Below are 16,337 nucleotides of genomic sequence, written 5' to 3'. Positions count from 1 at the left end.
TAGGCTTGGTTCTTTAAATACCATCCATGTATAGAAATAAGGCTCCCATACGTACTGAATAATAATAATAATAAGCGAACTAATATGTTTCTTTTACAATCACGATTGGTAGGGTTAATCACTGTATATGCAGAGTGCTGTACAAAGCACTGGAAAAGTATACCCAGAGGGTACTTAAGCACAGTCCCGATCAATCAATCAATCAATCAATCGTATTTATTGAGCGCTTACTAAGCACTTGGGAAGTACAAGTCGGCAGCATATAGAGACAATCCATATTTATTATCATCATCATCAATCGTATTTATTGAGCGCTTACTATGTGCAGAGCACTGTACTAAGCGCTTGGGAAGTACAAATTGGCAACACATAGAGACAGCCCCTACCCAACAGTGGGCTCACAGTCTAGAAGGGGGAGACAGAGAACAAAACCAAACATACTACCAAAATAAAATAAATAGAATAGATATGTACAAGTAAAATAAATAAATAAATAAATTAATAGAGTAGGGATCCGGACAGCCCGTGTCAGAGGGATGGGGAGGCCAGGGCGTGCTGAGGAGGGCTATGGTGTGGTGATGGTTTAAGACCTGCTCCAAGGTCCAGACCCACGTAATGGACAGTGGCCCCAGCAGAAATGGACTTGGGCTGGGAAAGCAGGGAAAAGACAAGATCCTGACTCCCTCTCGGCCCATACGGCCTGCCACCGAAGTGACCACGCCGGATAGGGACGGGGCCACAACGGCTGAGGGGCAGTCTAGCGCACCAATCCAAACCTCAAGAGGCCAGGCACTGGAGAATCTTGCAAAAATGAGAAACGTGCTTTGATTCGAGGAGGGTATATTATTGGCCAGTGCCTCCGATCAGAGAAAAAGGCCATTCGCTTTGCTATTTCAGTGGGCCAGACAAATAACAAAGCAATCAGAGAACTCTGGATATGACTCCGGTACTGTAGTTCAGCGAGTGTGTGAGAAAGCCAAGGTCAGCTCTTTCTAGACTCTAGAAAGAGTAGGAAGGGGAATAAAGGTCATAAATTAGAATGAGGGAGTGCATGTAACAGAGACAAGTGCTGGCAGCCTACTCTTGACATTTCTTTCATAAACTGGTTGGAATTGCATTATTTGCTGAGCATGAGCCTCAGAGACAGGGGACCTGGATCCTGCCATTTCCCTGCTGTGTGACCCTGGGTGAGTCACTTAACTTTTCTATGCCTCAGTTTCCTTACCACTGTACTCTGAATACCTTAAGAGCTCCATAAATACCACTGATTCATTCATTCAATCATATTTATTGAGCGCTTACTGTATGCAGAGCACTGTGCTAGTGCTTGGAAATACAATTCAGCAATAATTGATTGATTCCCTCAACTGCAAAAAAGGGGTTCAATGCCTGTTCTCCTTCCCCCTGCCATAGAGAGCATAGGAGATGTGGGTATAGGAGATCTCCAGGAGATGTGATAGGGAGAACAGTGGTCTGTCGGATATGAAAGGGCAGGGAGTTCCGGGCAGGGGGAGGGCATGAGAAAGAGGTCATTCATTCATTCAATCGTATTTATTGAGCACTTACTGTGTGCAGAGCACTGTACTAAGCGCTTGGGAAGTACAAGTTGGCAACATATAGGGACAGTCCCTACCCAACAACAGGCTCACAGTCTAGAAATGATCTACTGCTTATGCCTATTGATACCTTAAAAATTCCAGCAGATCGGAGACAGATGCAATATTCCCATTTAGAAATCACGTCAGTTCCCCCCGGCCCTGAATGGGTTGTGTGTTTTTCTAGAACTCATTAACCCTAATTATCCACTGCACCACTCTGCTTTCTCTAGGATGCCCACACTCTCCTTTGGAACTCCCCGGGTAGATCTGAGTTATGTTAGTCATCAGCCAGTGCTCTGGGACAATGGTAATTGGCAAAGGTTGCTTGCACATGCTCAGAAGGAATTCCACAACTACCCCCCTGAGTTTCTAATTTTCCATTTTCGTTTACAACATCCTGTTTTGTGAGCACGAGATTCTCAGGTTGGACATAGTCCATGTCCCACATGGGGCTCACAGTCTTAATTCTCATTTTACAGATGAGGGAACTGAAGCACAGAGAAATAAAGTGATTTGCGCATGGTCATACAGCAGACAAGTGGTGGAGCTGAAATTACAACCTAGATCTTTCTAACTCCCAAGACCTGTGTTCTATCCACTAGGCCATGCTGCTTCTCTATCACATCATGTACAAGAATATATTAAATGCCTATCGAAATATGAAAGAATAGAAATATCCTGGGTTACGACCACTCCAAATTACAGGTAACCCAGAGATATGTTGCCAATTTGTACTTCCCAAGTGCTTAGTACAATGCTCTGCACACAGTAAGCGCTCAATAAATACGATTGAAAGAATGAATACGTTGTACAGTATTTCCTGACATACCCAGAACATGGAATGCTCAATCCTAACATGTTCAGTCACTTAAGATAAGTCAGCGTGGCTCAGTGGAAAGAGCCCGGGTTTTGGAGTCAGAGGTCATGGGTTCAAATCTCGGCTCCGTCAATGGTCAGCTGTGTGACTTTGGGGAAGTCACTTCACTTCTCTGGGCCTCAGTGACCTCATCTGTAAAATGGGGGTTAAGACTGTGAGGACCCCATGGGACAACCTGTTCAGCTTGTAACCTCCCCAGCACTTAGAACAGTGCTTTGCACATAATATGCGCTTAATAAATACCATTTTTTAAAAAAAGTCAATTTCCTCATGCCCTTCTACCTCTCCCCAGTTCCCAGACATTTTCCGGCCCTCCCCACCCCCCTACGTGAAGACCCTGCTCCCTTCTCATGCCTCTCGCTCCAGTCTTGCTTGGTTTCACAAAGCATAGTGAGACCAGTTAAGTGACTCGCCCGGGGTCACAGAGCAGACACGTGGCGGAACCGGGATTACAATCCCACTTTTTCTGACGCCCGGGCCCGTGCTCTATCCACCAGCGGCCACTGCTGCAAACCCAGCACATGGAATGCTCAATCCTAACATTCTGTTCAATCATTTCAGATAAGTCAATTTCCTCAACCCTTTCAACCTTCTCCCAGTTCCCAGATATTTTCCAGCCCTCCCCGCTCCCCTTATTTGAACACCTTGCTCCCCCTTCTCACCCACTCGCTCCAGTTTTGCTTGTTTTAACTAAGCACAGTGAGGCCAGTGGCCACTGCTGCAAACCAAGTGTAGCCTCCCCATCCCGCCGGCCACCTTCCTCTTCCCTCTCATAGCCCAGGGAGGGACGGGGGTGGGTGGAAGAGGAGACTGGGTGACACGGTCCCCTCCCAAGCTACTACCGCTATCACCAGCCCCGTCAACTCTCTCCCTATCAGCGGGACTACACGCACGATGGGGATTAGGGGACAACAGATATGGTCACGGCAGCAGTTGCCACGATGGTTACTTTAAAAAAAGAAGAAAACTACTGGGAACTCGAGGCATGGTGAGAGGAGCCCGTTGTTGGGTAGGGACCATCTCTATATGTTGCCGACTTGTACTTCCCAAGCGCTTAGTACAGTGCTCTGCACACAGTAAGCGGTCAATAAATACGACTGAATGAATGAAGGGGGAGAGAGGATGTGGGGGACTGTGCGGGGGGACGGACTGTGAGCAAGAGAGGGGTGGGCAGCATACACAGTATATTTGGATTAACCTTTGGGACTCAGCCATCAGAACCAAACTAACTGTCCACTAACTGTATACTAACTGTATATTTTGCGGGCAAAATATACCCACAATGTAACCAATCAGTGAGCAAGGTCACTCCTTGTCTTGCCCAAAGTGGCTCTCTACCCTTTATGGTTTTTGAAGTCAGAGGGATTCATGAATGCGGGGGAATTTTACATTAACATATATTGTTTTAATCTCAATACCTGTAGTCAGATTGACGATGATCATCCCTTGGCCATCTATATCCGGAGTCATCCTGCAATAAAAAGAAATTGTTCCAACACATTCTTTGTTGAAATAATTTTGTTCTACCAGAAATACATCACTAAGAAAAGGGACAGAGAGGATTACTCATCACTCAATAAAAGCAACCGATAAACGTAACACTTTACATCTTAATTATATTTTTAGGGGTGGGGAGAGGAATTAAACCCAGTTTATACTATTTCAAAGTTTGAGTCATTGGTAGGAATAAAATCATACTTCAATCATCATTTCTAGAAACTAGACTGTACTCAGAAGCACCACTGCTTTATAATATCAAGATATTACTATTAATATCGTTACTATTTTTGAAAAAGACAAACAAATCTGAGTTTTAAAAGGTACAATCAATAAAATGCGGTGACATAAGTCTGGATTTAATTTAAAGATTTGGTGGCTTAATTTTTTGCAAAAACAGATTACTTTGCCCATCCTCTCCAATAAATATCAGGCAAGGGAACATATCTGCAAGACTTTCTTGCTTATCAGAATTAAAAATCTCTGAAGTCTAAAGAGGAAAAAACCATTAAACCTGGGACGGTCACAAGGAAGTTTCAGGAGTCAAAATGAGTCTGCATGATGTATTTCAAATGGAGGTAGGTGTTTTTAATCCTGAATATGGAATTTTTGATCAGAGAACCATGGGGTCTCCTCAAAAGAGGAGGGCTGCATTCCTTTAGACTCTACCATTTACAAAATCTGATACTGTAACCATCCATTTCTTCAGTAGACACGGCTACCTTTGTGTTGTATCTATCCTGATGCAAACTGTCGGACAAGCGACCCCCAATTCTGCCATCTGGTTCCAACCAAAACACACCTTCAAAACACTTGTAAAATAAATTTTTTAAAAATCCCTCTTCAGTTCCTCCTCTGAATTACTTTTGAAGTGAGCAGAAGGTGGCTTTCACTTCATCCGGGCCCCCAAGATCACAGGTGCGATGGATATTGTGAGCTCCACGTGGGATGGGGACTGTGTGCAACCCAATCTGCTTGTATCCACCCCAGCGCTTAGGACAGTGCTTGGCACAAAGTAAGCACTTAAAATACATTGTTATTATTATCAAACTTGGTCAGTGGGGGAAAAGGCAGCCAGAAAGCAGATGGTGAGGAGACAGGGAGGGAGAGGGCAAGGAAAGGGGAGTCGGAGCCAGAAGTTGCATGAGGTAAAGTTTGGTGACATACCATAATTGCACTGACTTTCAGTATTTGAAAGTGCTTCTCAAACACTTTATTGTGTGCACCACTTTCAGATAATATTTTACTTCAAAACACCACAAAGAGCTAAGGTAATAATAATAGTAATAATAATGGCATTTATAAAGCGCTTACTATGTGCAAAGCACTGTTCTAAGCACTGGGGAGGTTACAAGGTGAACAGGCTGTCCCAAGGGGGGCTCGCAGTCTTCATCCCCATTTTACAGATGAGGCCACTGAGGCACAGAGAAGTGAAGTGACTTGCCCAAAGTCACACAGCTGACAAGTGGTGGAGCCGGGATTTGAACCCATGACCTCTGACTCCAGAGCCCGGGTTCTTTCCACTGAGCCATGCTGCTTCCACAAGGTACAGGATATAATGTTGCTCTGAGGGAGAGGGCAGGAGATTTTTATTTCCAATTCCCCAGGGGAGAGAGTTGGCCTAATTACTCGGGGGATGTCAAATTCGTTCTGCCAAACTCTTTTCTGTTTTCACCCTCTCCACCCATCTCTACTCCTGAAAATAAGTATGACACGTAGAAACGAGCGGGAAGATGCAGAAAATGATCATCAAGTTTCAAGATTAACTCACTCATTCAACTGTACTTACTGAGAGCTTGGGAGAGCACAGTACAACAATGAACAGACACATTCCCTGCCCACAATGAGTATACAGTCTGTGGGGTGGGGAGACAGACATTAATATAAACAAATAAATTACAGATATTCATTCATTCACTCATTCAATAGTATTTATTGAGTGCTTACTGTGTGCAGAGCACTGTACTAAGCGCTTGGGAAGTACAAGTTGGCAATGTATAGAGACGGTCCTACTTAACAACGGGCTCACAGTCTGGAAGGGGGGACAGACAACAAAACAAAACATGTGGACAGCTGTCAACTCATCAGAATGAATAGAAATAAAGCTAGATGCACATCATTAACAAAATAAATAGAATAATAAATATGTACAAGTAAAATAAATAGAGTAATAAATCTGTACAAACATATATACAGGTGCTGTGGGGAGGGGAAGGAGGTAGGGCGGGGGGGATGGGGAGGAGGAGAGGAAAAAGGGGGCTCAGTCTGGGAAGGCCTCCTGGAGGAGGTGAGCTCTCATTAGGGCTTTGAAGGGAGGAAGAGAGCTAGCTTGGTGGATGTGTGGAGGGAGGGCATTCCAGGCCAGGGGGAGGACATGGGCCAGAGGTCGATGGCAGGAAAGGCGAGAACGAGGTACAGTGAGGAGGTTAGTGGCAGAGGAGCGGAGGGTGCGGGCTGGGCTGGAGAAGGAGCGAAGGGAGGTGAGGTAGGAGGGGGCGAGGCGATGAAGAGCCTTGAAGCCAAGAGTGAGGAGTTTCTGCTTGATGTGTAGGTTGACTGGCAGCCACTGGAGATTTTTGAGGAGGGGAGTAACATGCCCAGAGCGTTTCTGCACAAAGATGATCCGGGCAGCAGCGTGAAATATAGACTGAAGTGGGGAGAGAGGGGAGGATGTGAGATCAGAGAGGAGAGTGATGCATTAATCCAGTCGGGATAGGATGAAAGATTGAACCAGCAGGGTAGCGGTTTGGATGGAGAGGAAAGGGCGGATCTTGGCGATGTTGCGGAGCTGAGATCGGCAGGTTTTGGTGACGGATTGGATGTGAGGGGTGAATGAGAGAACGGAGTCGAGGATGACACCAAGATTGCGGGCCTGTGAGACAGGAAGGATGGTAGTACCATCTACAGTGATGGGAAAGTCAGGGAGAGGGCAGGGATTGGGAGGGAAGATAAGGAGTCAGTCTTGGACATACTGAGTTTTAGATGGCAGGCAGACATCCAGATGGAGATGTCCTAAAGGCAGGAGGAGATGCGAGCCTGGAGGGAGGGAGAGAGAGCAGGGGCAGAGATGTAGATTTGGTTGTCATCAGCATAGAGATGATAGTTGAAGCCGTGGGAGTGAATGAGGTCACCAAGGGAGTGAGTGTAGATCGAGAACAGAAGGGGACCAAGAACTGAACCTTGAGGTATCCCTACAGTAAGGGGATGGGAGGGGAAGGAGGAGCCCTCAAAAGAGACTGAGAATGAACGGCCGGAGAGATAAGAGGAGAACCAGGAGAGGACGGAGTCTGTGAAGCCAAGTTTGGATAGTGTGTTGAAGAGAAGGGGGTGGTCCACAGTGTCAAAGGCAGCTGAGAGGTCGAGGAGGATTAGAATAGAGTAGGAGCCGTCGGATTTGGCAAGAAGGAAGTCATTGGTGACCTTTGAGAGAGCAGTTTCAGTGGAATGTAGGGGACGGAAGCCAGACTGGAGGGGGTTGAGGAGAGAGTTGGCGTTGAGGAATTTGAGGCAGCGGGTGTAGATGACTCGATCAAGGAGTTTGGAAAGGAATGGTAGGAGGGAGATAGGGCAATAACTAGAAGGGGAGATAGGGTCAAGAGAGGGTTCTTCTAGGATGGGGGAGACGTGGGCAGGTTTGAAGGCAGAAGGGAAGGAACCAGTGGGGAGAGCAGTTGAAGATGGAAGTTAAGGAGGGGAGGAGGGAAGGGGTGAGAGATTTCATAAGATGAGAGGGAATGGGGTCAGAAGCACAGGTGGCTGGAGTAGCACTTGACAGGAGGAAGGAGATCTCATCTGAAGATACTGCTGGGAAGGATGGAAGAGTAGCAGAGAGGGTTGAGAGCAGGGGGGTTGGAGAAGGGGGAGGAGTGACTTTAGGGAGCTCAGACTTGATGGAGTTAATTTTACTAATGAAGTAGGAGGCCAGATCATTGGGGGTGATGGATGGAGGAGGGGGAGGAACAGGGGGCCTGAGAAGGGAGTTAAATGTATGGGAGAGCTGATATGTACATAAGTACTGTGGGGCTGAGAGGGGAGAAGAACAAAGAGAGCAAGGGAGTCAAAATTTCCTTGACCATTTTTGAAGAAAAAGGAGAGACCCAAGACCTTATCACAGAACTTCAAATCTGTACTGCTCTTTCCCATCATGTTTGGTATAATGCTCTGCGCAGAGCACCTGCTCAATAAATACTGCTGGAAGACTAATTCATGTCCCACACTGCAGTCTCTCTAATGCTCCAGATCTCTGTTAGTAATCTCCGATCAACAATTCTATTTATTGGGAATTTACAGTATTTAGGGCACTAAACATTTGGAGGATACAACTGAGGAAGGGATTTAGGACAATCCCTGTCCTAAAATCTGGAAACTACCAAGCAAGACATGTTTTTTTTCTAACTCATTCCATTCTACAATAATAATAATTGTGGTATTTGTTAAGCATTTACTATGTATCAGGCACTCTATTAAGTGCTAGGGAAGAAACAAGAGATTCAGGTTGGACACAGTCTCTGTCCCACATGGAACTCAAAGTCTTAATCCTCATTTTACAGCTGGGGTAAACTGAGGCATAGTGAAGTGATTTGTCCAAGGTCACACAGTGGACAAACAGTGGAGCTGGGATTAGAACCCAGATCCTTCTGCCTCTCAGGCCCAGGCTCTATCCACTAGGTGACCCTGCTTCTTACTATGTTCAACACAGCAAATATTTGTATTAAAATGATTCTGAACTGAAAAGACACTTAAACGATAAGATCGTGACACGGGAAAAAAGCTACTTACGCCTCTGTGAGGTGGCCCACTTCTTCGATCGTGAGAAAAACTGCGACCTTCATCGTAGTCTCGGTAATCGACGTGGCCATAATCATATCTGCTGAAGCCGCCTTCACCAGGTCGGTCTAGGAGAGGTGGTTTCTTAGGCACAACATTAACTACTCTATGGTAGTCGTCCTAAACAAACGGAGAGAAATATTTCACCGCTGCCACAGATGACCAAAGACAGGCTCTTAGGCTATCCAAGGGAAAGAAATACACTGATTAGTGGAGAGAAAATTCCCTATTAAGTTAGGGATTTAATCAGCATAGAATGGAGAGAAAATTCCCTATTAAGTTAGGGATTTCTATGCTGCCGTCCTGCAGTGGTATCCTGAGGAAGAAGGATAACAAGGAGGGACACACTCCAATTCAGTTGTAGGCACAATCATGAAGACAATCAAGACAATCCTACTTGTACCGTGAGTCCCATGAGGCAGAAGGACCGTGTCCAACCTAATTCATTTGTACCTACTCCAGCACTTAGAACAGTGTTTGACTCACAGTAAGTGCTAAACAAGTCCCATTTTTTTTAAAAATGGCATTTATTGAGCACTTACTGGTAGAGAGCACTGAACTATGCACTTGGGAGCTGAGTTGGTAGACGTGTTCCTTGCCCACAAGGAGGGAAGCAGCGTGGCTCAGTGGAAAGAGCCCGGGCTTTGAAGTCAGAGGTCATGGGTTCGAATCCCGGCTCCACCACATGTCTGCTCTGTGATCTTGGGCAAGTCACTTAACTTCTCTGAGCCTCAGTTCTCTCAACTGTAAAATGGGAATTAAGACTGTGAGCCCCACGTGGGACAACCTGATCACCTTGTATCCCCCCAGCGCTTAGAAGAGTGCTTTGCACATAGTAAGCTCTTAACAAATGCCATCATTATTATTATTATTAGAGGGGGCTTACAAACATCAGTAATGGTACCTCAGGGGCCAGAGCAATTAATAATCTCATTAGCTGCGCAACTTGCTGCTTATGTTAGAATAAAGCACAGTGGACTTTTGTTCAGTCCCCGTATGTCTCCCACAACTGCAAGTCTATAGAAAGAAGAATCTCACAAACTTTATATCTTCCTCTTATCCAATACACTGAAAGACTCCAATAAAAGCAACCTTTCCTTACAAAAACTTTCAGTCAAAACTTATTTTTAATCTGTAAATAAGGTTATGAACGAAACTGGAGTTTTCTCAGCCATGACTGAGTAGTGAAGAGTAACGCAAGTACTCAGCAGTAGATTCTCAACACGGGAGAATCCTTTACTGGTCGTCATCAGATCCAACATTGTCAAAGACTAAATGATGCATAGTTCTCTTAATCTTTCCTTGGAATTAGACGCTACAACACTAGGAACTGAGTCAATAATTTGAAATACTTGAGGCGCATATACAAAAATGTATACAAGTGATTAAGAAGAATTACTTTGCAAATTCAGCAGTGCTATGAAGTGACAATATATGTGAAGAAAAGTCCAGGATGACCTCATCCGTCTCAAGCATCCTCGCCGGCAATAATTCTGCCCAGCAATCCCACTTCTCCTCCCTTACTGACTCCCCTGCCCAATGGAGTTTCTGTCAAACTAGATGAAATATAAAAGGACCGTGGGAAACAAAAAAGCTTATTTTAAACAGTCTGCCCTGTCCTGACGGTTTATGAAAATATCATGCCGGGATTATTTTAAGAGGATCTAGATGCAGCTTTTTCATCTTCCCACAAAAACTTCAACCACCAGAAAGTATGTAAGAAACACGGTGGTGAATGCAGACATTAGTCCCCAAAGATGTGCAAGTTATGCAGCTTTTTCATCTTCCCACAAAAACTTCAACCACCAGAAAGTAGGTAAGAAGCACAGTGGTGATTGCAGACATTATTCCCCAAAGATGTGCAAGTTCCAAAGAAAGAGTGCTCTGGAAAAACGGGATTTGTTTATCCCTGCAACAGAACCAGGTTTTAACAAATTCACTCAGAAAAAAAACTCAGCTTTAGTGTTACAAACTACTTTGGGCCAGCTCACGACAATGTGATTCTTCCTCATGGCTCATTCTCTTCTACAAGCACAACCTGGAAAAGGGCAGGAAAGGATTTTTTTTTCTTGTGGTATTTACTAAATGCTTACTATGTGACAGGCACTGTCCTAAGCGCTGGGGTAGATACAAGCTAATCAGGTAGGGCACAGTCCCTATCCCACATGGGGCTCATAGTTATAATCCCTATTTTACAGACGAGGTAACTGAGGCACAGAGAAGTGAAGTGACTCCCCAAGGTCACTCAGGAGACAGGAATGAGAACCCAAGTCCTTCTAACTCCCAGGCACATGCTCTATCCACTCTCCAGAAGATAAAATTCCACATACGGTTGGCTGAAAATTCCCTTGCCCTCCCATGTTGAGAAGAGTAAATGTAGAAAGTAAAATAGAGAGAGCACAAGAGATAGCGGGGGAGAGATTGTGTGAGAGAGAAAGCCGGACAGCGAGAGAGAGACTGTGTGGAGAGTGGAGGGAAGGGTGCTACTGAGTGCCCTAAGAAAAACATGACAGGGAGGAGGGGGAAAAAAAGGATAAAAAAGGGAGAGGTGGGATGGGTAAACAAGTGAAAATGAAAAAGGAGGCAACAACAGGAGAACAATAATAATAATAACAACAACTGCGGTACTTGTTAAGCGCTTACTATGTGCCAGGCACTGTTCTAAAGACCCGGGGTACAAACAAGATAATCGGGTTGGACACAAGTCGCCATCCCACATAGGGCTCGCAGTCTTAATCCCCATTTTACCGATGAGGGAACTGAGGCCCAGAGCAAAGTCCAGTTCCAAGGTGGGGGCTCAGCCCATCTTTCCTCTGGCCTCCAGGCCCTCCCTGTCCTGGGGTTCTCCCTATCCCTAGTTCTCATGGAACAGCGTCCCAGGATCCGGCCTTTCTGCTTCTCCACACAATGAGGGAGTTCGGCTTCCTCTCCTCTCCAGTCAGCACCCCCCAGACTGCTCTTTCCCCATCCACAGCAAGAGTCAAACAAAGGCCTAGTACTTTTGTTCTCACTTTGGCTAGGCCCTACTGTAAGAAATCCTGAAACAGAATTCAAAATCCCTGATTCAATCTGCTCTCAAGGAAATGAACTCTGGTGGCCCCCCATTTCCTACTATTCACCGACTCTGGAGAACTGATGTCATCACAGACTGAGACCCCAGACTGAGCCCCCTTTTTCCTCTCCCCCTCCCCATCCCCCCCGCCCTACCTCCTTCCCCTCGCCACAGTATCTGTATATATGTTTGAACAGATTTTTTACTCTATTTACTTGTACATATTTATTATTCTATTTATTTTGTCTGATGACTTGACACCTGACCACATGTTTTGTTTTGTTGTGTGTCTCCCCCCTTCTAGACTGTGAGCCCATTGTTGGGTAGGGACCGTCTCTATATGTTGCCAACTTGTACTTCCCAAGCGCTTAGTACAGTGCTCTGCACACGGTAAGTGCTCAATAAATACGATTGAATGAATGAATGAATGAATGAATCACAGAGTTGAGCGATTTTCCCCATCCCAGTCCAAAAAGTCCCGCGTACTGTGGGGGAAGTGACGGAGAATGGAAATGTCCAATGGGCAGTGCAAGGTCAGACTATTCTTCCCCCATCTGATACACATTTCCATGTCCCATCTGCCTCTTTTGCCCATGTCAACTACTCTGATCGCTAACAGAAGCCAGTAAGAGCCCCCAAATCGGCTTTTCTCAGAATTCCGCACAGTCATCTCCCAGGAAGTCCTTGGACTTTACACCATTTCAGTCTGAAAATTGCATCGATTTGAAACAAGGTCGGAACCCATCGTCTCAGAAGAACAAGAGGGAGTTGATTCCTGGACCAAACTTTCATTCCCTACTTTACCCAAATGACCCAGAGTGATTCAATTATAGAAGAGTAAGAGAGCTAAAATAGCAATGTTAATGGACTGGAGTCAGAGAGGTTCCACGACTGGGTTACTAAATTCACTGAGAGAGAAATGGGCGTGTTGACCATCCCCGATGACTTCCCCTGACCCATCTCTTTCCACTGCCCCCCCATTTTCACTCATGCCCCCTTGCCTCTCCCACTCGGCCCACCTTGCCCTCTTTAACCTTTCTGTCCCATTCCGCCCGCAAACACGGCTTTTAAAATTGTGTTTCCATTTCCTCACAGGGGTCGAGAGCCCCGGGGACTGGTGTCATAAAGGAGACTAGTGTTGCGTAGATAAAACTGGTAAGTTGTAAAGCTGAAAGAGGGTGTGAAGACCGTGAGCTTTCCAAGGGACAGAGACCGCCTGTATAGTCTCTCCCAATGCTTAGTACGGGGCTCTGTGCACAGTAAATGATTAATAGATATTATGACTACTAAGTCAGATAGTTGTATTATTACATCTTACATAGAAAGGCAGCAGTTATTACACGGAGAAGTAACATGGCATAGTGGCTACCGCCCGGGACTGGGAGTCAGAAGGTCAGGGGTTTTAAGCCCAGCTCTACCGCCTGTGAAAACTCACCCATGCTGGGCAACAGCGGCATGGGAGAGAGTCGAGGGCGGAGACTCGAGTTTACTGTGCGGAAGGCGGCGATGGTAAACCACTACCAGATTTTGACCAAGGAAACTCTCTGGATTCACTATCGGAACAACTGCAGATGGAGAGCGGGGCTTTCTGGGCGAGATGTGTCTGTGGAGTCGCTATGGGTCAGAGATGGCTCGACGGCACAAGACGACAACAACCCCCTCTAGACTGTAAGCACATTGTGGGCAGAGATCGTGTCTGTTAGACTGTACGCTCTCGAGTGTACTCTCACAACCTCCTCACTGTACCTCGTTCTCACCTGTCCCGCCGTCGACCCCCGGCCCACGTCCTCCCCCTGGCCTGGAATGCCCTCCCTCCGCACATCCGCCAAGCTAGCTCTCTTCCTCCTTTCAAAGCCCTACTGAGAGCTCACCTCCTCCAGGAGGCCTTCCCAGACTGAGCCCCCTTTTTCCTCTCCTCCTCCCCACCCCCCTGCCCTACCTCCTTCCCCTCCCCACAGCACCTGTATACATGTTTGTACAGATTTACTACTCCATTTATTTTACTTGTACATATCTACTATTCTATTTATTTTGTTAATGATGTGCATTTAGCTTTAATTCTGTTTGTTCTGATGACGACACCTGTCCACATGTTTTGTTTTGTTGTCTGTCTCCCCCTTCTAGACTGTGAGCCCATTGTTGGGTAGGGACCGTCTCTATATGTTGCCAACTTATACTTCCCAAGCGCTTACTACAGTGCTCTGCACACAGTAACCCCTCAATACGATTCAATGAATGAATGAATGAATGAATGTGTGACCTTGGGCAAGTCACTTCACTGTGCCTCAGTTACCTCATCTGTAAAACTGGGATTGAGACAGTGGGACGGGGAGTACGTCCAACTCGATTTGCCTGTACCCACCCCAGTGCTTAGAAACGTGCCTGTCACATAGTAAGTGCGTAACAAATACCATCACTACATCTTGTGTTGAGAACTTTCCGTAATACTTCGCTCCTCTAATGCCAACCCCCTTGCCCATGTTGTCCCTCTGGCCTCTCCCTCCCCCTTCAATATCCAACAGACGATCACTCTCCTCATCTTCAAAACCTTATTAAAATCACATCTCCTCGAAGCGGCCTTCTCCGACTAAGCCCTCATTTCCCCTACTCCCTCTCTTCCTTCTGCATCACCTAAACACTTGGATCTGTACCCTTTAAGCACTTGATATGCATTCCACCCTCAGTCCCACAGCATCTCTGTGCAGATCCATAATTTCTTTTAATGTCTGTCTCCCCTTATAGACTGTAAGCTCCCTGTGGGCAGGGAATGGTCTACCAACTCCACTGACTGGGACTCTCCCAAGTACTTAATACGGTCCTCTACACTGTAGAGCACTCCATAGGTATCCTATTCTGAGGTATCTATTCTGAGCCAGCGGGGCTCAGTGGAAAGAGCCCGGGCTTTGGAGTCAGAGGTCATGGGTTCAAATCCCGACTCTGCCAATTATCAGCTGTGTGACTTTGGGCAAGTCACTTAACTTCTCTGGGCCTCAGTTCCCTCATCTGTAAAATGGGGATTAGGACTATGAGCCCCCCGTGGGACAATCGGATCACTATGTAACCTCCCCAGCGCATAGAACGGTGCTTTGCACGTAGTAAGCACTTAATAAATGCCATTATTATTATTATTAAATATGACCAACAAGAACTAAGGTTTCTTTCACGTAGTTTTACCTACCACAGAGTGAGCTCGCGGAGGTAGTCGCTCTCTTGGAAGTCTTTCATACTCATACCGTCCATCAGACCACATTTCATCTCGTCTGTATGCCACTGCAGTGAAAAATAAAAACACAAAACCTGTCTTCATGATGAGAAACTTTTAATTTTGTCTTGCCTTATGCTGTCGTCTCCGACCTATAGTGACGCCATGGACGCATCTCTCCCAGAATGCCCCGCCTCCAACCGTAATTGTTCTGGTAGTGTATCCGTAGAGTTTTCTTGGTAAAAATACAGAAGTGGTTTACCATTGCCTCTTTCCGTGCCGTACACCATTTTTAATATTGAAAGAAAATTAGAAGATAATTCTTCCTGGGGCAAGTGCAGTGCACCAAACAAAAGATGAGCATTGGTACTACTTTTTTTAATGTGTTACCCTAAACTAATACTTCCCAAAATAGGCTACAAGGCAGTGGAGCTGTGGAGCTATGCAAAGTAAATTAAAACAAAGATGCAGATATATGCACTTTGCCTAGGTTTAATAAATAATGTACATCTCATTCTGACCCCTGTGCAGTTTTCATTTTCTGGCTCTGCTTTCCTACAATCTGTGGACTATGCCACTGTTCTATCACTGCCTGACTATCTACGTTTATGTGTCATTCTTTTAGACTGTGAGCCCACTGTTGGGTAGGGACTGTCTCTATATGTTGCCAACTTGTACTTCCCAAGCGCTTAGTACAGTGCTCTGCACACAGTAAGCGCTCAATAAATACGGTTGATTGATTGATTGATTGATTGACTGAGTTTCCCACCCTGTGGCTCATTTGTGTGTACACCCTGCATATTTGGGTATGGGACTGTGAGGATGGACGGACTGCACATTTACGGTGGACTGCAGAAGAAATGCAGTGGCAAGAATGCATGTGTATATATGTATATATGTTTGTATATATGTTTGTACATATTTATTACTCAATTTCTTTATTTATTTTACTCGTACATATTTATTCTATTTATTTTACTTTGTTAATATGTTTTGTTTTGTTGTCTGTCTCCCCCTTCTAGACTGTGAGCCCACTGTTGGGTAGGGACCGCCTCTATATTTTGCCAACTTGTACTTCCCAAGAGCTTAGTACAGTGTTCTGCACAGAGTAAGCGCTCAATAAATACGATTGAATGAATGAATGAATGAATGAATGAATGTGTCTGTCAGTTTCTGGGGTACGTATGGGCAGCTGGCTATGGGTCTTTGAGAGTGGTGGAGAGAATTAAAGGGTGTGTGTGTGTGTGTGTGTGTTTGCATGCATTTTCTCTCTCTCTCTTCCCT

General features: G+C 45.6%; 1 protein-coding gene across 1 annotated transcript in view; it reads right to left on the bottom strand.

Moving 5' to 3' along the window:
• Window positions 1-16,337, bottom strand: part of PPHLN1 (periphilin 1) — a 142,311-nt gene that overhangs the window by 115,124 nt on the left and 10,850 nt on the right. Inside the window, exons 2-4 of the mRNA XM_038772081.1 lie at window positions 15,030-15,121; window positions 8,752-8,919; window positions 3,894-3,946 (exon numbers count right to left, since the gene is read on the bottom strand). Of these exons, the coding sequence (XP_038628009.1) occupies window positions 3,894-3,946; window positions 8,752-8,919; window positions 15,030-15,121 (313 nt within the window). The remainder of the gene's footprint in view (window positions 1-3,893; window positions 3,947-8,751; window positions 8,920-15,029; window positions 15,122-16,337) is intronic.

This window comes from Tachyglossus aculeatus, chromosome 2 (assembly GCF_015852505.1).
Source record: "Tachyglossus aculeatus isolate mTacAcu1 chromosome 2, mTacAcu1.pri, whole genome shotgun sequence".
Classification (NCBI taxonomy): domain Eukaryota; kingdom Metazoa; phylum Chordata; class Mammalia; order Monotremata; family Tachyglossidae; genus Tachyglossus; species Tachyglossus aculeatus.
The sequence above is the reverse complement of the archived record's forward strand: the minus strand, read 5'-3'. Positions and strand labels throughout refer to the sequence as shown.